Source organism: Caretta caretta, chromosome 4, assembly GCF_965140235.1.
Source record: "Caretta caretta isolate rCarCar2 chromosome 4, rCarCar1.hap1, whole genome shotgun sequence".
In the NCBI taxonomy this organism is placed as follows: domain Eukaryota; kingdom Metazoa; phylum Chordata; order Testudines; family Cheloniidae; genus Caretta; species Caretta caretta.
In genome coordinates, this window is record NC_134209.1 from 65789443 (window position 1) to 65814061 (window position 24619).

Consider the following 24619-nt stretch of genomic DNA (forward strand, 5'->3'; position numbering starts at 1 on the left):
GAGTGGACTAGAGTATCAAAATTGTCTTCTGATTTCTACAGGGGTTTGGGGGTTGCTCTGTTGTGCAGTTTCACTTTACAATAACGAAAGGGAATGCATATTAGATCTTTAAGGACTATCAATCACCTTTAAGAATCCATGGAATGATAACAGTGAAAAGAGTACAAGAAAAAATTAGAAAGGACAAGTAATTTAATCAAGGTTTTATTGAATGATCAACTGAAACACACAGCATGATTGAATAATTCTGAGATATATAATTCCAACTTCCTACCTCACACTTCTTCCTTTTGATTGGTTGGCTTTCACGGGTTTTTGCTGCCAGTCAAATCAGCAATGTTATCATTAAAGTACCCCTTTGTCTTATTGCTCTGATAGTGCCAGATTCATCACCATAATATCAGATATGCAATTTACAATGCATTGTGTCTTCAGGGGCAGATGGTTTGGCACAGGCACATGCCCCAAGGTGCGACCAGGTCATCCCCACCCCAAGAGATGTTTTCCATGACTAGAAGGCAGTTTTATTTTAGGGATGGGCTACACAGACATCCCACAAGTAGAAGCTGCCTGGGAGAAGTGCGGAATCAGCAGGTATTCCAGCTACATGATCCCATCCCTCCTGGACTTACCTTGCCCAACTGGTGGGTATTGTTGGATGTGGCTCTTCAGTGCAAGTGCTGTTGCAGCCAGCTTGCACCCCACTCCTAGCAGATTTTTCTCTGAGAATAACTAACAGTCTGGTGCACCAGCAAAATGCACAGGGCTTCTTCCCCCCACCCCCATAATCCTTCCCTGAGCCCTGGTCCTGCATTGAGAAGGACACAGACTTAGAGAGGAGATTCTCAATGCCCAGATTTGGAAAAAGAACAAACCAAGGGGCCCAGACTTGGAAGAGAAAATTTTCAAAAAAAAAAAAAAATTCTGAAGGCAATAAATATCCGTTTGTCATACAATACTATGATCAAAAGGAGTACTTGTGGCACCTTAGAGACTAACAAATTTATTTGAGCATCAGCATTCTCCACTAGAAGTCAGTCTAGTAGTGATGTCGTAGTTATTTGCAGTGTAGATGATTATTATGTCACAAACAGAAAAATGACTTCTAGTGGGGGGTAACCAGTATGAGCAAATCAGTTCCTAAGGAGTAAACACCCTGTTTTTATACAAAATAACAATAACATTTAAAAAAGGGGGGAGATACCCAACAAGATATATTCAGTCTTCATAAACAATTTACACCACTGACGGGTTGCAGAGCACTTGTTGGTGATCCTCACAGAGTTAGTGAGGCACATGGCTTTGCATTCTTCTTGTTTCCAGCTGTTAAATTGCATTAAAAGACAACTGAAAATGCATTAAACTGATTTCCTAATATTATTTTTCTATTTAATTACTGTGATTGACTCAGGGAATTTATCTGATGATACTGGAAGAGAAAGCAGTCTGTGATTAGCCATAAAAGGGGAAATATCAGAGATGATTTCTCTCTGAAGATGAGGTCCATGCTAAGATTTAACTCAGGATTATCAAACTATTTCTGTCTATATTGTTTCTAAGACACCTATGTTAACCTTTTTGTAGCTAAGAGTCAAATCTGTTATGGGTATATGGTTTAAGGAATTTGTTCAAAGATTTCCAGAGAGCAACTGCATCCTTAAATAATAAATAAAAAGAAACAAAGTTAAATAATACAGCTGGAACTAGGAAGCATTATAGGTACAATTAGAGATAATGTTTTAGCTAGCAGACATTCTTTAGTGTACTCCTTTTTTATTTATTATTTATTGCTGGGGGCAGGGAAAAAATCAAGGTGAATGTTTTGAAACAGGATAAAAGGCAAAAGGAGATCTCCTTTAAGCTAGTGTTGGTATGTGATTGTTTTGTTTGGTTTTTCTCCCCAACTCCTTTAAACATCGTGGGCCTTACAGATGGTGTAATTGAGATAACGATCATAGTATTCAGAGTAGCAGCCCTGTTAGTCTGTATTCGCAAAAAGAAAAGGAGTACTTGTGGCACCTTAGAGACTAAATTGTTTATGAAGACTGAATACATCTCCCCCCTTTTTTAAATGTTATTGTTATTTGTATAAAAACAGGGTGTTTACTCCTTAGGAACTGATTTGCTCATACTGGTTACTCCCCACTAGAAGTCATTTTTCTGTTTGTGACATAATAATCATCCACACTGCAAATAACTACGACATCACTACTAGACTGACTTCTAGTGGAGAATGCTTATGCTCAAATAAATTTGTTAGTCTCTAAGGTGCCACAAGTACTCCTTTTCTTTTTACAATGAGTACAGGTGCTCCTAAAAGGAACAAAAATTTTCTTTGCATGCAAATACCTCCACTGGAGAAATAAAATAAAATAATTATTTCCTGAATCACCAGTGGGTCTTTAATCTTCGTTCTGAAGATGCCAGTGCCTACTGTTTCTCTGCTATTGTCATCTGAACTTCCACACTTTTCTAAGACATGGCTTTTCTTGACTAGTCTGTAAAAGACTCCAAGAGATGGCTTTAAATACTATACATTCTGATTTAACAGCTAAGAATTTTTTATAAGCTCAGTGAATCAGAACGGAGGATGTTGCTGCTTATACCCTCATGAAAGCTTCTAGAATGATACAGAAGGCAGGAACTCAACAGCAAGACTGCTCCATATAGGTGGTGTTTAGGCACAAGAAGGTCTTTTTAGCCATGTTTAGAGAGTGTGATGAAAGCAGTGGAGAGTCAGCAAATCAGATTACAGAGAAGAAATTTACACTACAGATCACTCATTCTGTAGTAATCCTATCCACTACTTCTGAGCTCCATAGGGCCCCCTGGCAATGGAAACAGTGAACATCTGATGGAGCACAAAACTGTTATGTATATTTTTAATTAATATGATTAAAGTAAGTTCTGCTTGCTTTATATCCAAATGTGCATGTTGTTTGGGTAAGCATGGATTAGCCCACACAGCTAAGTAACCTCACAAACATCAGCATTCTTTTTATGGCCTTAATACACATTTGTTCAAAAAAAATTTTCTTCTATTGAAAGGTTTTCCATGATGTCAACCTGCAATACCCCATTTGATTATTTCTACAGAGCAGAACCCATCATCTGGAATGGTGGTTGAAGCATCAAGGGACATATGAATCTTTAGTGCATCTGGCATGTAAATATCTTGGGATGCTGGCTACAAAAGTGCCATGAGAACCATCTGTTCTCACTTTCAGGTGACATTGTGAACAAGCGGGCAGCATTATCTCCTGTCAACGTAAACAAACTTGTTTGTCTTAGCGATTGGCTGAACAAGAAGTAGGACTGAGTGGACTTGTAGGCTCTAAAGTTTTACATTGTTTTGTTTTTGAGAGCAGTTATGTAACAACAAAAAATCTACATTTGTAAACTGTACTTTCACAATAAAGAGATTGCACAACAGTATTGTATTAGGTGAATTGAAAAATACTTTGTCTATTGTTTATCATTTTTACAGTGCAAATATTTGTAATAAAAAATAAGTAAGCACTGTACACTTTCTATTGTGTTGTAATTGAAATAAATATATTTGAAAATGTAGAAAAACATCTAAAATATTTAATAAATTTAAATTAGTATTCTATTGTTCAACAGTGCAATTAAAACTGTGATTAATCGTGATTAATTTTTTTGAGTTAATCGAGTGAGTTAACAGCGATCAATCAACAGCCCTAATTAAAATACATATTTTAAGTGGCAGAAGTAGGGAACCTTTAACCCAGCTCCCAATACTAGACACTCTAGATTCTGTCTCCGATTTAAACAAATGGTACATGTATTTTATGTACAATTTTTCAGACAATTTGTTATCCTTGACATTGAACTAGAAATGAGTATTGCCGCATGATTCATTGCAGACTCTGTATGTGCATGTTATTTTTTTCATTCACATCCAAGATGTATGAACAGAACTAGCAGAAAACAGCTGTAAATCACTTTGGGTGAAATTCACCGAGGATCCTGGGAGCTACAAGAGCACCCTTCCTCCACCCCAATGCAACAAAATTGTGGACGTCTACCTTCATCAGGGCTTGGGACTTAGGAAGGGATACTCAGGGTAACTCCATACATTTTTCCATGTTGCAGAGCTACATTTGTTGCAAAACTGTCATATTTGTTAACTTATTTCTCATCTCAAAGTCAGGCAATTGTTCAACCTATAAAAGTTTTTACTGTATACTCCCTTGGAACTGAATAATTATTGGGATAGATTAATTTATGTCTCCTGAAGAACAACATACAACAGGAAAAGTTTTGAGATAAATGGTAATAATGTTCTAAGAATGAGTCAACAAAGATACAAGTATCACTTAAACCACAGACAAGGCTCTCTCTTCTATAAAATCTATTGCAATGGGCCACAGTGAAATCTTGACTTTATTTGCCATTTTAAACAGTGCAGTGATACTGTTGAGTCCCTGAATTTCGTTTAATTGTTACCTAAATTTCTTTGTAAACATGTCGGCAATTAATGGATGAGAATACAATGCTGTGCTAAAAAAACATTTAACCATTTTGTGTCAACAGGACACTTTGCATAAGGAGACTAGCCAAGGACAATTAGTGTTGATTAAATCAGGCTCTGCAAACACCATAGGCCTGATTTTCTTTACCCCAGTGTAACTGCTTTGACTTCAACGGAATTACTTCTATTTTATGTTAGTGCAAATGAGAAGAGAATCAGGCCCTGAGCTCTCAGGTACCGCTACCTAACATAAATGTTCATTCTCTTGCCCATAGCAACTAGTATCTGGGAAAACCCAATACAACAATTGCTTCTTATAATTGAAGAAAACTTTAACAAGAGCAGTGTCACATCATAAAACTTCAGATTACAGTATACAATATAGGAGGATAGAGCCCAACACAATGACATTTTTCTCCTCCCACAAGATTCAAAAAGAGACAGAAGTTTGAAACATAGGGGAACTCTAACAACAAGTTGCTTAATTTGGCTTATACTGTATAACAGCACTAATTTCCAAAAAGATGGATTAAAAACATGAAAGACTCTAAAAAAATAAAATAACCACCCAGCAACACAATCTAATAAGGAAGCTGCCTTCCTCAGAGATACTGTATGTTAGGTTAGTACATGCTGTGAGCTACTTAAATAGATAAGTTTCAGAGGAACAGCCGTGTTAGTCTGTATTTGCAAAAAGAAAAGGAGTACTAAGGTGCCACAAGTACTCCTTTTCTTTTTGCAAATACAGACTAACACGGCTGTTCCTCTGAAACCTGTCATTATGCAAGGCACTGCATTTAGCCGTATGGAGTGGAAATCTATCAACTGCATGAAATTAAATTGGTTAGTCTCTAAGGTGCCACAAGTACTCCTTTTCTTTTTTAAATAGATAAAGCTTTGTTTTAAGTAACGGAGGCAGAGGATACTGCTGAGAGTAAGCAGTTTAGGATGCAGGGAGACAGAATCCTTCCCTACAGATTTTAATCATGTTGCATATTGTAACCTGGAAGAAGGATTACAAGGTAATATGCTAAAACTGGCTGACAAATGTGGAAGAGCATAATTAGTACATACATGGAAGGCAATTAAATTCAGGATGGTCTTTACAAACAAGGTAACAAGCTTATTTAATGGAGTGCAGTGAAGTATATGAACAGCAAGAACAAAATATATATATATATATATATATTTAAAGCCCTCTATCCTGTTAATGCAATAGAATTTTCACACACTGCAGCCAGAAAACAAAGTTTGGTTACCATTCATTCAACTGTGACTCAGCTTCCCCAGACACATGTAGTATTTTGGACTTTCATGCAATGTGGTTGAATCATAGGTATTGTGGAAACCGTTACTCCAAATTTCTCATTCTTTTGTGCATGTAAAATATTAACTATAAAATTTCATTAATGTAGGGTTTTGAAAGTAATGCCTAGATTTTTAAAATATGGAAAAGAACCAAATTTAAAAAACAGAGAAATGCAAGTGCTCGTCAGGCACTTTGCCATTACTTGTAGGCAAAGAGAATTTTTACATCTGGGAACGGTCTGGAGACTTGTCAGGTGGGACTGTCAGGAGGGTTTGAAAAGCCAGGGGTAGTGGGTTATGTACTTGTCAGTTATGGGATCACAATGGTAGAGTTTATGAAGCAATAGTAGTGGTGAATGACTTTCTTTTCATTAGGGATTCGTGTATACCATCCTCAAGGCCCTTCATTTTTTATTTGTATTTTGTTTTAAATTTTCCAGCAATTTAACTGCATTTATTACAAAAATTAAATGGGTGAAAATCTGTGCAAATATTAACTTTACAGTTTTCTGGGTAAATACTGAGGTTAATATTGGGGAAAAAGAGGATCAAAAAAGCAACAAATAGCAAAAAAGTAAGAATGCTGAAAGTAAAGGCAGATTAATGCTGTAATTTATTTCATGAACTGTACATTACCATTAAGTACACATATAAACACATATGTGTGTATGTATCTTCCACAACATGGTCTTAATTTAAATCAGCCTCACATTTACATTTAGAGTAATTTTCTAACAAATACATCTATGTAATATAATATATTGGATTATCTTAACAAAGTATTTTCATGTACTTGACTAGTCCAAAATTCGGGTGAAAAATCAACAATGCAATAACAGCTTCCATAAAACCTGAAAATATTTTGGTAAACATCAATAAAATTTGAAAACGAAGGGCCTTAAGCATACTGTAGTATTGCATGCTATTCTGTGTGTATTCCAGACAAACAGAGCCCACTGTCCTGCTCTAATTGCACTTGTGAAAATCAGGAATAAAACTTTTTACATTCAAGAAGAGCTACACTTATGCAAAAACATCATGAGATGACTATCAGGTCACATGAAAATAATCTACATAAGAAGTACATATAGGAACATGATAGTATTTGTAGGCCACAAAAGTTTGTAAATAGGATAATACTGAGCAATTCCTTCCAGACTTGCACCTTAAGCAAGCTGTGTTGCTGGCTGAAAATAAATTGTATAATATATGGCTGTTACTTAATTATTAAAATAGATACCTTAGAGAACATATAAAAAAAAGTCTAGCTCAATAAATACACATTACACCATTGGGGCAATGAAACTATAAGTAAATGCAACCAGGATTTTTTTTAATTTATTTATTTTTTTAGAGACTGCACATATAGCTCTAAGAAAAAAATATGTAATATTTTGCAAACAACATATGATTGTGTAATTTAAAACAGTATCAATGTATCCATAAAAATAGAACTACAGTTCTATATTTGAACTTAAGTTTATCATTTATTCAATTTTGGATGTTTAACAATCCAACTGTAACTTCCTCTGAAAATAGTTTTTTTGGTAATAAAATTACATAATTTCAAAAACATTTACAAGGAAATAACTTGCACAAGAAACAAAATATTTTTCTCAAAGTAGGAAGATCCTGACAGCACATACTTACTTTCCAAGACAGACAGAACTTTCCACAATTCCCATTATCAACATGCTTCTTTTTAAATTAACTTATATTTTAAAAGAAATTTAAATATACTGGTTAAATAGACAAGTACTTAAGATTTGTATCTATAGTACATAAAAGAAGCGCACCCTAAAGCAAATATTCTTGTTTTAATATCATGTGAAGGATTTAAAAGTAGAGTCAATTTGGCCTAGAATTTGAATAGTGTGTAAACAAGCGGATATAAATAAAACTATCGGAGATAATGCCTTCTTGCAAATCCAATGCCCTCTGCAGTAGAAGCAGACAGGACAGGAAGGGCTCCCCTTCTGTTCATACCTGCCTATTGTTATGCTATTACAAGTGGCATATCATTGCCCAATCCCATTGCCCACCTTTTAAAAGGAAAGGGATTGGCCACTAGCAGCCCTCCTAACAAAGGACAGCTGTCATAGGCCAGCAGGTATCAAAACACCATCCCCCAGAAATGGTTGTTGAAGAGGGCACAAACTACTGAACAGATTTCTACTGCACTCAGACATTACTGGAGTGGGTGCTGTGACAGGCATGGCAATTTCCTGCAACATTCTGGACAAACCTTACTGAAATAATCTTATGTATCATTCCAGGCCAAGCAGGGACTGTATGTAATTCTATGCGGGAGGGAAGACCACAGTGCTCCAGGAACTAAGAATAGTGGGGTATGGTTACGCAAATTCACTCAGATTGTAACACCTGCAGAGAGCTACCACCACTTAGAGACAGGCTCACGCAAACTCCTTCAAACTGAAGTCTCCAGGGACCAACAGACAAAGAAAGGATTGTAGCATAAACAGCCTGAGTTGACTCAGGGCCTTCTTTCTGATCCAGCAAAAGGACAGGACCTTTGGTCCAAGAGGGGGCCCCAATCCTTCCTGGGAAGAGTTAGAAGGACTTGGCTCAGTCTGCATCCTTGTTCTGAATTAAAGCTATTATGAACATGTGACTGACAAACCCTGGGTGGGGTCTGAAGGACTGTTCACCAAGCAGAGCCCTTCTTGGAGTTAGGGGATGATCTTCGGGAAGTTTATTTGCATGTGTGTAGATTCTTTTGTATGTTTCGCTGTAATGTTTTTACCCTCAGAATAAATGTGCTTGCTTAGGAAAAGCTGTGTGGTAGTGTAACTATGGACAACTACACTGCTTTCTGCCTCTGAGGAGAGAAGCAAAACAGGCGTGCTTAGGCAGTCTTTTTTGCTGGGGATATTACAGCATAGTCAGAGAATTGTGCAGCTGAAATACCCCAATCAGGAGGGAGAAAGATTCAGGTCTCCACCCAAAAGAGATGATGGCAGAGGAGCCTGGAGCAGGTGCCCTTGCCGGACCACAGAGTGGTAATACAGGTGCAGGTTGCCATAATCTGTGACAGGTGTATCATTGATCGATTAAAATCATATACAAGTCTATTAGATAACGGGGCAAATAAATAGTGGTCTAGTGGACAGAATTCTAGAATGGGAATCAGGAGATCTGGGTTCTATTCCCTCTGCTCTGCCACTGACCTGCTTTGTGACCCTGAACAATTCCCTTTACCTCTCTGTACCTGACTCCCTTCCAACCTTTTGTTTTTCTCATTATTATAGATAATAAGCACTTCAGTGCAGGGATGGTCTCACTGTGTATGCGTCCGTTCATTAGCACAATAGAGCTCTAATCATCTAGGCTCCGTAAGTGCTACTATTTAACAAATTAATAATAGAAGAACAGGTATTACTGATTAAACACTCTAAAAGGTGCACACTATAAAAATTATGATAGCTGTAAAATAACGAATATTTTAAAAAATTAAGTTCTTAAATCATCACAGAATGAATGTCTTCCTCACTTAGGAAAACTTGGACTAAAACCAGAATAGATTGTGAAAAGTTACAATGATTCTGATCTTCAATATTAGTGAATGCAAATACCCCACCACCACCATGAAAATCTCTGTGAATGTTTCATCTCCCAGTGTTATGTCTGAGGAATAACTTTTTAGAATGAATTATGTCTCCCATGAACTTGATCTTTCACCCCTAGTGAAAATTCTCTTACAACTATAACTTTAAAGTTGATGATGAGAGGTTTCATTTGCTTTCCAAGCAAAGATAAAACCTTTCTGAAATATTCTCACTGCCATGACCTTGCTCGATAACTTAGAGTTCACCACATGTAATAATTTACTTTGGCCTATGGGACTCAGAGATATCCTTTGAAAAGGATTCGGATACATAGCTGGAACGGAGAAGATAACATTTCTACAATGCTGATTTTTCATTATGCTTTGAATAACAAGCAAACTAAATTAAACATTTATAAAATATAACAGTATCATGAACAAGATCTATTTATGTGTAGACCCCACACAACTTTTATACATTAAAAACTTAATAAAGAATTCTGCTGCAGTTATAAATTATTTTAAAAAACCCAAGTCCACACATTTTTGTAGGATTCAAAATTGTATATAAGTAACACATGTAAACTGCCAAATTAAACTCTGAAAACAAACCATAGTTCTGGATTCATTAGCTCAAACGTATTTCAAGGGTTGGGGTATTTTTTAGTTTGTAGGCTACACAATTACTAGAAATTGAGGCTCTTGTGGCTGCCTCTTTCTCTCTTGCCGATGCAATCAGCTGTTGGCTTGTTTGCTCACTGTAGTTCTTATTCAAATATTGAATTTTTGTACAAAACATTCTGAACTAAGTTCTTCCCTCAGATATGCATTTCCAAATACCAACAGCTTCTATTGGAGCTGCATGCATGTAGTTGAGCACAATGAATAACACTCTGCTATTGCCACTCATACATATTTCCCATCCATCCATGTTAACGGATGTCAATTATGGAAGCAAATGGTGGTAGGGAGGTTCAGTGTTTGGTTCTGCATTGCAGAAAACATGCTATGCAGCAGCAAACACCTGAAAAAAAAAATCTCCACTGCCTAGCTGAGTACTCTGCTACGGCAGTCTTAAGCATGATGAATTGGTAAAGGCTACAGGCCATTACTTTGGCAAACCCATGCAGAGTTTACCAGGAGTTCTAATGTGGAGGTCAAGATTTTAGGCTCCTACTTTTGAAAGAGTTAGGCTCCTAAAAGAGGGCTAATTTAAAAAACATTGAGGCACCAATTCTAGTCATTCATTGCTGCTAGGTGCTGAGCACTGAAAAAATCAACCCATCAATTTAGGAGGCCAAATCAGGAAAAATCTCTTGATTTTTAGAATCTTTAATAATAATCTTTAATAAAACTACCAGAGATAATGCCTTCTTGCAAATCCAATGCCCTCTGCAGTAGAAGCAGACAGGACAGGAAGGGCTCCCCTTCTGTTCATACCTGCCTATTGTTATGCTATTACGGTAAAAGGCATAGTGGAAACTACAGATGTCTGGCAGTAGGATTCAATATGCCACTGTGAAAAAATAATGGTACTTCCCAACCAAATGAATACTGTTCATAAACACCACCTATTCTATAAAATTTTGTTAGAATGTAAGCAACGGCAAGAATTAAAATTGCATGAGGTGTGAATAACTGTGGAATATATTTAATTAATATGATGTGACCAGTTTCCCTGTTCAGTGTGACATTGTTACCTGCTTGAATCATTTTCATCATGGCAAATCCCAAAGGGCCATAGCCTCCTTGCAGATCAAGCTCCATCCATATAACAAGGTCTACTTGGATATTAAGTTCAACTTATTGTGTCACCGAAGGTTTTGATGACCATGTCATCAATGGCCATTGTAGAGACATTCTTTGGTAAGCATACATCGTAATTCATTGGTCTTCTGTCCTAATAATATGTCCATTCCAAGAAAGCCAACCAGTGCAGATGGAAGCGGTTGCTGGGTTCAGCTTAGGATAGCCCCATTTCTGCTCTTGTCCTGCCGCTTAAAATGGAGCAACTGACGAAGATTACAAGAATCCAAAATGTCAGTCCAGTGTTCTTCAGTGCGCTTGTTTCACTTTCATAAAACAGAGCTGGTATAACCAGGGGTCTAGAGATCTGCAGCTTTGTGACAGAGAGGGGCCTGAAGCACAGCAGAAGCTGCTGTTATAGGAGCGTTCACATCTTTTGAGCATCCTCTGGCACTGCATGGCGCTGCCCATGTATTTGACAGTTGCCACGAGCTCAATGTACCATGCGCACAGATCCAATTGTAATCTGGAGCTGGAGGCTGCTTGATGGTAATGGCCAGGGACTTTATTATTGAACACCTACCTGAAAGCACAGAGTTAAATCACAGGGAGCTTAAGGAATGTAGGAAAGATAAAACAATGGCCTAGACAAGGAACATTCCCTCAAACAATAGCCAGGTTTATAGCCATATGAGGAACTCCTCAGCCCCAACACTGGCAACACGGGGAGTTCCAAAGACATTGGTCGGCTAAACATAATCCTGATAGAAAGGGAGGGAAGAGCTGGTCAGAGAGGCTGGCCGGCCAGAAGGAGTCTGTAAAAAGACTGAATGACTATGGGTATATCTACACTTTGAAACGGGGGCATAATTCCCCGCTCAAGGGGGCATACCCAGGCTAGTTCTGATCAAGCTGGTGTGCTCAAAATAGAAGGTAGCCGCCGCAGCATGAGTGGTGGGAGGGCCTAGCCAACCCAAACACAATCTTGCCTGAGATGCTAGGAACGTACTTGCGGTGGCTAATCCCCTCCCACTGCTCACACTGTCATGGCTACTCTATTTTTAGTGAACAAGCTTCATCGGAACTAGTGCATGTGTATCTCCTCGAGCTGGAATTTATACCATTAACTCAGAGCGTAGACATACGCTGAGAGAGACAGAAAAAGACAGAGGGACCAAGTTGCAAGCCATGTAGGCTATTTTTTCCAACTCAGAAATGGGGAACAAGCCAGACCCACCTGAGCTATAGATAGAGAGGCTAAAATAATCTAAGGGAATACAGGCCTCTTTATTTTAAATCTACTTCTCTTGGGCTTTGTTTTGAAAAAGCTGTGTCTGTATCCTTACTAATGTAAGATACACAGGTTTCCAAAGAGAAATGCTTGCAGGCTCCAACCCCAGTTGGACCTGCTGAATTAGTCACACTTGGTACCCAGGGGATGGTAGCCTAGGCCCTGATCTGAGAGTGGGAGAACCACAGAATCCCACTGCAGGAGAGGTAACAGGCCAAAGCCTGACTGCTGTGGGGGAGCACTCAGAGACCTCAAAAAGGGACAAGGATGCAGCCCAGTAACTGTGACATCAGCCATTTCTATTGTGAACCCGTTTTCAGTCACTTACGCCCAGATTTTTAAAATACTTAATTAGGCATTGCAGCGACTCAGCATTGCAATGCCTAACTGATTTAGGCACCTAAATTTCACATGATTTAGGCACCTAAATCAGATCGGCGTTGGAACACGGAATACAGCATTGCCTAATTACCTTTAAAAATCTGGGCTTTATGACTTTCTGAAACTTTCACCTTTAGAATGAAAATTTCCAATTGTGATTGAAAGCTTATACAAAAATGGTTCTGTCATTTTTGAGTAAAGGAAAGTGAAGAAAAACACTTTCCCTGTTTATATAATAAAATTTCTGCAACCTCTCTTCTCAACCATTGGGGGTATGAACTTGAAATTTAGCAAGGTAATAGCCCTCAATGGAAAACGTCTTTCAGTGTCTAATGAAAAGTGGCTCTTATTTGACCAAGTAATGAGCCTTCTAAAAATCTTTTGCTGTGCCTGGGCAATACATTGTGCACACCCTTCCTTACTATGCCAAAAAACCATGCTGCTAAGGAAGCTCAAGCCACATATAAATGTGTGGCTAACTTCTGTGTACTCATAAATGTGCATAAATTGCACATGGGCCACGGCAAAGGTTTTGCAAATGTCTTTGGATTCAATCAGGGCATGTTTTGTCAAATGTGGAGATGAGATCCTCACCCATTCTAACCTCTCTACACCAGGTAAAAAGGGCCAGAGCAGCATAAAAGGGCTCCTGAAAGCCCATGGTCAGATGAGGCCAGATTGTGAGGTTGCCTTCTGAAGGCTCGCTCGCAAGCCCTGGTGTAAGGAGCATGTCAGGGCAGAGCAAATGCACAAAGCACTGTGAAGATTCCAGGCAGTACTGCAGCCCAAAGGGCAGTCCAGGGAGGCAGGTGTAACTCTGGGTTGTCTAAATTGAGGACTGCTCCAGGAGCTGGAGCAACACAGAATTGAGAGGGCATAAAGATGTCTTAAACCCACCTTAACCTATCCTTTACCCTCCTGCCTCTGGCAACAGTGTCGTCTCACTCTAAGGGTATGTCTATACTACCCGCTGGATCGACGGGCAGCGATAGATCCAGTGGGGGTCGATTTATTGTGTTTAGTCTAGATGCAATAAATCGACCCCCGAGCGCTCTCCCGTACCCCACCGCCATGAGAGGCACAGGCAGAGTCGACGGGGGAGCAGGAGCAGTCGACTCACTGCAGTGAAGACACTACATTCAATAGGTCTATGTACGTCGACTTCAGCTACGTTATTCACGTAGCTGAAGTTGCGTAACTTAGATCGATCCCCCGCACTCTAGTGTAGACCAGGCCTAAGTAATTATTATCTCATTGTCTCCTTCTGCTCCAGTCATCTATTTGCTGCATCCACCGGCTGTCTGCAGTCTAATATTTAGATTGTAAGTTCTTGGGGCAAGGACTCTGTTATACTTTTGTACAGTGCCGAACACAATGGGGCCTCAGCCTCAATGAGCCACCACATGAGAAATGAAATAAATAAGTGAGCTGAAAAAGAGTCCTCAGAGAGCAGCACAGGAGGGGAGCTCAACTATGTCCTTCCTCAGCCCAAATGCACTTTCTAAGATATTTCTCAAGATGCACTGGAATAGAGGGATGGTTCCTGTGTATGTTACAAAGGGTACAGAGAAAATCCCTGCTCTAATACGCCTTAGATCTGTAGCGAGAAAGGGATAAAGCAACTTCTCCAGCCCTATCTTTTGTGAGACAAGTACTCTCCAGCAGACTTTACAAGGTGAAAAGAGGGGCTTCTTTCAGCAGACAACCAGGGCATTCTGGGGGCATACAGGCAAAGAGTAAATAGAAAGAAAGATTAGATAAAAGTTCCCCCAACACTAATGCCTACAGTTAATAAATCAAAATGGTGAAGGTCACTTACAATTCCCATTGAATTCAATACAGTTTCGGATGCACAAAACTTTGGCGTAAGACAATAAAGGTGGGGATTATTAAAAGTATTCTTTGTTGGCTTAACTCTGCTCCCACTGGCTTAAGAGCAATGTTAAATGCTTTTGAAAATCATACGTGTAATGTATTGAACTCAGAATTATGCCTTTGCAGGACTGGGCCTCTAAATTATTTCCTCATTTATTTGCTCCCACAAATCGACTAATAAAAGTTCAATAATCAGAGTTTAAGCTAAACATATATATATATATATATATATATGAATGCAAAATGGGTAGCTACATATGTTAACTAGAATGTGTGTGTAAATATCTATTTGCATGCACAATTCCCCAGTTGCATATTACATCAGTACCTGGTAAATAAGAGGATATTAAGGAAACAGGGTTGGAGTTAAGGTTCTGCCATTAATCAGAAACTGGCTAAGAGACCAAAAACAAAGACAGGTTTCAGAGTAGCAGCCATGTTTCTATATCCGCAAAAAGAAAAGGAGTACTTGTGGCACCTTAGAGACTAACAAATTTATTTGAACATAAGCTTTCGTGAGCTACAGCGCACTTCATCAGATGCATGCAGTGGAAAATACAGTGGGGAGATTTATATACACAGAGAACATGAAACAATGGGTGTTACCATACACACTGTAAAGAGAGTGATCAGCTAAGGTGAGCTACTACCAGCAGGAGAGTGGGGGGGGGAACCTTTTGTAGTGATGATCAAGGTGGGCCATTTCCAGCAGTTGACAAGAACATGTGAGGAACAGTGGGGGGGAGAGGGGGGAAAGGGGAATAAACACGGGGAAATAGTTTTACTTTGTGTAATGACACATCCACTCCCAGTCTTTATTCAAGTCTAAGTTAATTGTATCCAGTTTGCAAATTAATTCCAATTCAGCAGTCTCTCGTTGGAGTCTGTTTTTGAAGGTTTTTTGTTGAAGAAGAATTGCCACTTTTAGGTCTGTAATCGAGTGACCAAAGAGTTTGAAGTGTTCTCCGACTGGTTTTTGAATGTTATAATTCTTGACGTCTGATTTGTGTCCATTTATTCTTTTACATAGAGACTGTCCAGTTTGGCCAATGTACATGGCAGAGGGGCATTGCTGCCACATGATGGCATATACCATCCCACCATCAACCTCAGCCTGGACCAGTCCACACAAGAGATCTACTTCCTACACACTACGGTGCTAATAAACGATGGTCACATGAACACCACCCTATACAGGAAACCTACCGGCCGCTATGCCTACCTACATGCCTCCAGCTTTCATCCAGACCACACCACATGACCCATTATCTACAGCCAAGCTCTACAATACAACCGCATTTGCTCCAACCCCTCAGACAGAGACAAATACCTACAAAATCTCTATCAAGCGTTCTTACAACTACAATACCCACCTGCTGAAGCGAAGAAACAGATTGACAGAGCCAGAAGAGTACCTAGAAGTTACCTACTGCAGGACAGGCTCAACAAAGAAAATAGCAGAACGCCACTAGCCGTCACCTTCAGCCCCCAACTAAAACCTCTCCAACGCATCATCAAGGATCTACAACCTATCCTGAAGGACGACCCAACACTCTCACAGATCTTGGGAGACAGGCCCGTCCTTGCTTACAGACAGCTCCCCAACCGGAAGCAAATACTCACCAGCAACCACACACCACACAACAAAAACGCTAACCCAGGAACCTATCCTTGCAATAAAGCCCGTTGCCAACTGTGTCCGCATATCTATTCAGGGGACATCATCATAGGGCCTAATCAGATCAGCCACACTATCAGAGGCTCGTTCACCTGCACATCTACCAACGTCATATATGCCATCATGTGCCAGCAATGCCCCTCTGCCATGTACATTGGCCAAACTGGACAGTCTCTACGTAAAAGAATAAATGGACACAAATCAGACGTCAAGAATTATAACATTTAAAAACCAGTCGGAGAACACTTCAGTCTCTTTGGTCACTCGATTACAGACCTAAAAGTGGCAATTCTTCAACAAAAAACCTTCAAAAACAGACTCCAACGAGAGACTGCTGAATTGGAATTAATTTGCAAACTGGATACAATTAACTTAGGCTTGAATAAAGACTGGGAGTGGATGTGTCATTACACAAAGTAAAACTATTTCCCCGTGTTTATTCCCCTCCCACACTGTTCCTCACACGTTCTTGTCAACTGCTGGAAATGGCCCACCTTGATCATCACTACAAAAGGTTCCCCCCCCAGCTCTCCTGCTGGTAATAGCTCACCTTACCTGATCTCTCATTACAGTGTGTATGGTAACACCCATTGTTTCGTGTTCTCTGTGTATATAAATCTCCCCACTATATTTTCCACTGCATGCATCCGATGAAGTGATGCAGTGGAGCTGTAGCTCACCATAGCTTATGCTCAAATAAATTTGTTAGTCTCTAAGGTGTCACAAGTCCTCCTTTTCGCAAAAACAAAGAGTAGGACTAAGTGGTCAATTTTCAACTTTTCACAAGGTTAACAGGAGGCATCCTATGGATCTGTACTAGAACTACTGCTGTTAAATACATATAAACAGTGTGGGAGAAAAAATTGCAGATATCAATATGTTTTAGGTTAGTCAAGACTTGAAAAGACTGTGAGGAACTTTAGAGGTTCTTAACGGATACTGTGGCAGATTAAGTCCCGATTTGTAAGTCACAATTCGGACTACTCATATGCACTGATAGGTACAAACAAACCATTCAATGGAAAAACAACTGAGCCTCATCTGACAGTAAAATAAAAGCTATTTGCTCAAAGCAAAGCAGTGGTGAAAAATGTAAACACCATATTAGGATGTATAGAAAATAATACCAGAATACAGGAGATGGACCACTTCTCAGTAATAATAGGCAGTTCCCTTTGTATACCCGAAGTGCATGCTCATAGTTATTTCTCTGCATGTGTACGTGTACAGTGCAGCTTAACTAAAGCTTTTCACAAATGCAGCCCTTCAGGACTAGTCCTGCACTCTTCCCGACCCCACCCCCTCCACACACATGCCAAAATCTGAAAAAATATCCTTTAACACATACTATAGCTTCCAGGTTATAGTTACATTTCATAACATCTTCGGAAAGATCACTTGAGAAGATTTAACATTCCGTCACAAAAAGGTTATATTAGAGAAGGAAGCCAAACATTGCAATATGCATATTTCCTGTACAGGTCTTAAGTGATCTTCTTTCATAATATTTGTGCGTTACCATCCAGTGTCAAATAATACCCCACACAGTGGTACAAAGTAAGAAACACAAAACATTAAGGCTTGCACATTCCTTTAAATTCATAGTATTTTGTTTTTAAAAGGTTAATGTACATATACACACAGTTCAAAGAAGCTTTCTGATATTTTTAGAAAAATCAATATCTTTCTTCTGACTTTACCATGTTGTTAGGGTTCACCTTTTTTGTTTGTTTTTAATAAAAAAAATCACTGGAATTTTCCAGTATTTATTTGCCAGTGTGACAACTCTCATGCAGTTCATTTTAAAATATCAGTTAAAACTATTCGTTTATTTATTTGTACATAGCCTTTCAGGAAAGAAATCAAAGAGAAAATAACTATTTGTATACCTTTCATTTTACAATTTGGTTTTTATCTTTTACACATCCTTAAATAAACAAAATTTAAAAATCAGTTTTAGTATTTTCCCCAATTATCTTGGTCCTGGAATACATTTATTAGCTTTTTCATTGTATTTCAGTCTTTTGTATTTACAAGTCCTCTGCCTTGAATATATAGCAGCATCTTATTTTGGAAGCACCAAATCCAGTATATACAAAGCCAGGAGGAACATACAAAAATAGAAGTCAATTTTACTAAAATTAAGGAGTTATTTAGACTACAGTTTTTTTAATTTACTGTCAAAATAAAAAACAAAACAAAAAAAAATCACTTCTACAATTTCCTCTTGTGAAGTAGTAAAGGGTCAGTCTTCCATAACACAAATTGTCTGATGTGATTTATCTGCACAATACTATCCTGCCTCTTGTGTAGTAAATTAAACTTTTCAAAATGTGTCATTAAGTTGCCCATAAAAGTCATCTCAAATTGTTTTTTCCAAAAAAATATGATAGGCTTACAAATCTAATTTTCAGCCTCTTTTTTCAAAGAAAGGACTATACTTGCTCTCTGCCAAACACCTTTTAATAATATTTTGCACTTCCATAGAATCTTCCATCTGAAGATCTCAAAGCTCTTTTACAAATTCGCAACTCCCTGTAATGTTGGTAAAATTATAATCCCCATTTTACAGAAACAGAGAGAGATTTAGGGCAGAGTTTTAAAGGTATTTAGGTGCAGATAATCATCTTGTATGATTTACAAAAGTGCCTTGCTCTTTAAACAAAAAAATCAATGGGAGATAAGCCCCTAGGTGCTTTTGAAAATCTCATCAGGCACCTATTCTGCATCTTTAGGCATCTAAATACCTTTAATAGTCTGGCCCTTAGTGGTATTCCCAAGGCCATGATGAGAGTCTGGCATGCTGGCAGAGCTGGAATTTGAAAACAGATCTCTCTTTCAATTCTGTGTTTTCATTCCATGACCATCCTTCTCTAGTATTTCCCCTGTACCAAGAGATTTCCCAAAAATTATTAACGGTATAGCCACACAAATAGCGTGGCAAATATCTCAAATAAATATTAGATCTTGATGCGTCATTTTCACAATAGCCCCTTTTGTATTTACTTTCTGCCAGCATTCATGGGAGCAGAGTTTTCCTACACACAACGCATTTACACATGGACCTGAAATTAGTTTTCCAAATAAACTAAATGATTTGTGACATAAGCAGCAGCTGTTTTAGAATTTTGTTTGTAGCATTGATGAAGGTATCAGTGCACAGAGGGAAATGATAGAAGAAGAAAGGGGAATTAGTGAGAAAGCTAAATGGAAGGAGGGAACAAGAGCAGAGAGAGAGTTGAGAGGATGGCCCACTCTCAAGATTTGTGTGGCCTCTTTCAAAGGGAGATGAACAGAGGTACATATGAGGATGAGTTGACACTGTCGACCCTCCCAACTGCCTCAATAGATATGAACTGGGGGACCTACAGAGAAGGCTATTCTTTCTAATCAGCAACAGGTGCAGCATCTCCTGCAGCAGGAAGAGAAAAAAAAACTGCCATTCATGACTACCCTTACATCTAATATCTGCAGAAAAGGAACAGCTGCTGTCTCTTCTTGAAACCCTCAAGGACCATTTTGCTCTCCCAGCTTCTTAATGGCCTCACTGGATTCCCCCTTTTGCCACCCTCTGAACTCCAATACAGTATTTTAAATATATTTTATTATTGATCTTCGCATCCCAGACACTTGAACTCCATTTTTCTCTTTTGCATACCCCTTTGCATTTCCCTTATTTCTCTCTTAAAAACTGTAAAGTTTATTCCTCCCTAAAATTTTTATGAGCTCTACTTTTGCTCCCAAATACCTTAAACAAGTTGCCATTCATCCACATATCAGAGTGGAGTCTAAGATGTTGGTTTTGACCTACAAAACCCTAAAGAGTTTGAGGCCATCTACTTGAGAGAATACCTCCCCCATATCATAATGCCACAGTTGCAACCAGCAGAGGCCCTCAATCTTGATTCCCCCCTCACTATAAAAGGCAGGAGACTACTGGCAGCAGGCTTCCCATAAAAGCTAGTTTCCTCTGAACTGCTCTGACCCTCAAACTCTGAAATAGCCCCAATTTGTTGGTTTTCCAGGTGCTCTTGCAAAGCCAATCTGTTTGAGCAGGCATTGTGGATGGCAGAGGTAGTGGAGTGCACTAGAGGTTTCATGCTGTACGGGTCATGTGTTTAGTGACCAAATGATGTGTGAAGTGAGGGAAGATAGAGAAGTGTTACTGCTTTTGATGGTTTTATGTTCTGTAACTTCTGAGTCATTGTGTTCTTAAATGTGCATCAAGGGCACCCAGCACTTTGGTGGTCATTCTTTGGTCTAGAGTTTCTTTAGACCAAAACAGAAATAAATACATAAATATTGGTAGATATTATAACTTTATAAATGCCAATTTATGCTCCTAATTAAATTCCTCATTTTACTAACACTGGATTTTTAAATTTACCTGGTTTTGCACCAAAAATCACAGTACAGCTGAAATTTAGAATCAATGAACAAAGCTCAATTAGTTACTCAAACTACCCTTAAGATTAAATTCACTTACCGTACCCTCCTTATTCAACAAAAGTATGTCCCCTCTAGTACATATGCGGATATAAAAATAGATCCTTATAAATTTTTTTTTAAAAATCCTCCCTTTATCTTCATAATTTCATGACCAAGTTTTCCCAATTATTATGCTTCAAAATCTCCAGTTATCCCAGTGGCTTCTAGCTTAATGGTGTTAGCTATCTCCCCAAGCATTTTAACAAATACTTACTTGCACTTATCTAGACCTAATAATAATAAAAAAATAGCATTTATCTAATGAGTTTCTTATATGGTGCTTTTCCATCAGAAGAGCTCAAAGTGCTTCACAAAGAAGATAAGCACCTTTACCCGCATTTTTAAAGATGGAGAAACTGAGGCACTGAACAGTGAAGTGAGTTGCTCAAAGTTACCCATCTCTGCCACAGGCCTGTTGGAAATAGAACCCAGGTCTCCTGTGTCCCAGTCAAGTGCTCTGTCTTAGGCCACACTGTCTAATGCTTCCTTTAAAGACTCACGGTTCTTTTTCCTCTCAGTACTTGAATCCAGACAGACTCAATAATGCCTGCTATTTCAAACTAGGCATCTCTACTCACCACTTCATGTTTCTTACTAACATATTGCAACTATCCACCACCCTCTCCATTCTTTACCCTTATAAAATCTACTGAAGCCCTAACAAGTCTCTAACTCAGTAAGAAGGATCATGTAAGAAGATGAATCAGTGCTTGATGAGACAACAGTAGACTAGAAGGGATAATAGTCAACAATCACTACTACCATGCAAGCTGAATTTTGCTTCAGGTATTGAATACAACTTCACAGATCAGAGGTGATTTCAGTGACAGAGAAAAATACATTGTTTTTCCTACATTAAAAAATTCTCATAACCATTCAGCTGAGAAGCTCTAGAACCTCCGTGCTTTGGGGCAAAGGACTGAAATTTGGCAGAAAGCATTGCCCTGGCGTCAGTCATTTGCCTTTTGCTGTTCCCATGCAGCAAAAGAGCCAGAATCTGGCCATGCTGTAAACCACAAATAATTGCACATTCTCTGTAGAATTTGTCAGAAATTTGTCAGAGAGACTGTCTCTTCTGTGCTTTCAATGCTCCCGCTTCTGGTCCCCAGGGAGTCTGGAGGAGAATGCACCCTGACTTGAATGCAGAAGGGACAAGAGCCAGACATGGTAGGGAAGAAGGTGAGGGAATAGATTGGGACAATGAGCTAGTGAGGGAAATCGGTATTAAGATGTGAAATCCGAGATGGGGGTGGAGACTAGGACTGGCTAGGCAAAGAGACAAGAAGCTAAGGGGTAAGGGGGGCAGGCAGAGATGATTGAGACAGGGACTGTCTGGAGGGGACAGGGCAGAAAGGGTCCGGCTCGGGGGAACAGAGGCAGAAATGTGACCACTAGACCACACTCCCCTCCAGAACCTAGTGTGGAACCAAGACACCCAAGCTTCACCAATCCTGATATCAGAAAATGTGCGCGCAACCCACTGGCAAAGCATATGTCTCATCCCCCTCTAACCTGGTCCACACAAAGGATGACAACGTACTACCGCTATAAGTTGCTCAGTGAGCTCAAGTGGCAGAGGATTTAAAAGTTCCAACCTTGCTGATAACCCATGGGGGTGTCAATACGATGGTTCATGACTGAATTTCTGTTTCACCAGCTTGCTTTAAAACAAAAACAAAAAACCTAGGAAATTACACTTTAAAAACCCCTACATTAAAAGAACATTATTAAAGTTGCAACGTACTCAAAAGTTAGAAAATGCCAGAATTAAGTTTGCTAAGAAAAACCAGGTCCTGGACACCTAAAAATTAGTTCTAGAGCTTCTCAGTTGATACTTTTGATCTTAGCCCTGGTCTACACTAGGGGGATGGTCGATGTAAGGTACGCAACTTCAGCTATGAGAACAGCATAGCTGAAGTCGACATACCTAGATCGACTTACCGTGGCATCTTCACAGCGGTGAGTCGACTGCCGCCACTCTGCTGTTGACTCCGCTTGTGCCTCTCACAGCGCTGGAGTTCTGGAGTCGATGGGAGAACACTCGGGGATCGATTTATCGTGATCGACCCCAATATATCGATCGCTACCCACCAATCCAGTGGGTCGTGTAGACCTACCCTTAATCTCTCTTGTCCTGATTTTTAAAGCTATTCAGGCATTGCTTTACTCAGCAGCACAATGCCTAACTGATTTAAGAGCCTATGTCTCATCTTCAAAAGGGACTTAGGCACTTAGGAGTCTAAACCCATACACTATCTGTGGTATTTAGACTCATAAGTGCCTAAATCCCTTTGAAAAATGAGACTTAGACTCCTGTAAACATCTGGGCCTCAATTCCCCCATCTGTGAAATGGGGATAATACCCTCCCCCCCCAAATCTCACTGGTGTGCAATGAAAACAAACATGAATATTTTGAAGTACTCAGATACTATAGCAATAAGTACAACAGAAAAGCCAAAGAGGAAATTAATAATTCTGACTTCAGAGCAGGGTTTGAATAGTGTGCAGTAAATGAGGAGAGAAAAAAGTAATGAACAGCTATCCATTCAGTGAGCATTGTCCATCATGTGCACTAAATAAGGTAGGGATCCTGGGCAAAAAAACAGTACATGAGCATGTAATTAAAGACTGCATCATACTGCATACGCACAAGGGGATTTAATTAAAGTTGTCTGTTGCTTATTCTGGCATTTCCTAACTTTCTGAGCACTTGACTTTACAACCCTTGAAGGGTCTTTTAAATGTAGCTTTTTGTGTGTAATAATTATTTGTATTGCCTCAGGATCCTAAAGAGGGCTTAGGGCCTCATAATACTAAGCACTGTACAAACAACCACCATAGAGACTGTCCCTGCCCCAGGGAACTCACTATCTAAGATTCAGACAATATACAACAGGTGAATAAATACACAAACTGGTCGGGGAAGGAGAAATAAACCATAATAGAGATGGATGTGATTATATTACTTTGTAGCAACAGTGGGCTCAGTAGCCACAGGAGTTTGTCAGGATGTTACACCAGTGGTTCTCAAACTTCTGTACTGGTGACGCCTTTCAAATAGCAATCCTCTGAGTGTGCCCCCCTTATAAATTAAAAACACTTTTTTATATATTTAACATCATTTTAAATGCTGGATGCAAAGCGGGGTTTAGGGTGAAGGCTGATAGCTCGCAACCCCCCATGTAATAACCTCATGAACCCCCGAGGGGTCCCAACCCCCCCACTTTGAGAACCCCAGTTTACATGATAAATTTAAATTTGCCTTTTTTCATATCCATGCTTTAAGTTTGAGAGTCTTCATAAACTGTAATAATATGAAAAGCTCTATTTCACCAGGCTGTACATTTTAGCACATGACTTTGATTACACAAAAGTTCTTTGTATAAATCAACAACAAATAAAATCAATTGTGAATAAAATAAAAACTCACCTCATTTCCACCAACAGCTTTGGTTAAAATCACTGCAGAAGACACAGGAGGCGGCATACAGCCTACTGTCTGCAAACTAAACACAAAAAAGGAAATGCAATATTCACTGCAAGACACTAGCACTGAACAACCATCAAAGCTGAACAAAAATGATTATTTATCACAAGCTCAACTGTCTAGTGGTTAGAGCACAGCACTAGGAAGCAAGACTTTTATGTGTTCTGTTATCATCCATGGCACTGTGATCATCCCTGCTCTGTGATCCTGAATAAATCAGTTAACCTCTTAGTGACTCTGTTTCCCCATCTGTACCATGGAGATTATAACGCTTACAATTCACAAAATTGAGTCTTGATTTATT

General features: G+C 39.1%; 1 protein-coding gene across 3 annotated transcripts in view; it reads right to left on the bottom strand.

Moving 5' to 3' along the window:
* SLC10A7 (solute carrier family 10 member 7) overlaps positions 1-24619 on the bottom strand; it is a 195353-nt gene that overhangs the window by 159172 nt on the left and 11562 nt on the right. For all 3 annotated transcript variants that reach the window (XM_048846950.2, XM_048846952.2, XM_048846951.2), the window contains exon 4: positions 24259-24334. In XM_048846950.2, coding sequence (XP_048702907.1) covers positions 24259-24334 — 76 coding nt within the window. The remainder of the gene's footprint in view (positions 1-24258; positions 24335-24619) is intronic.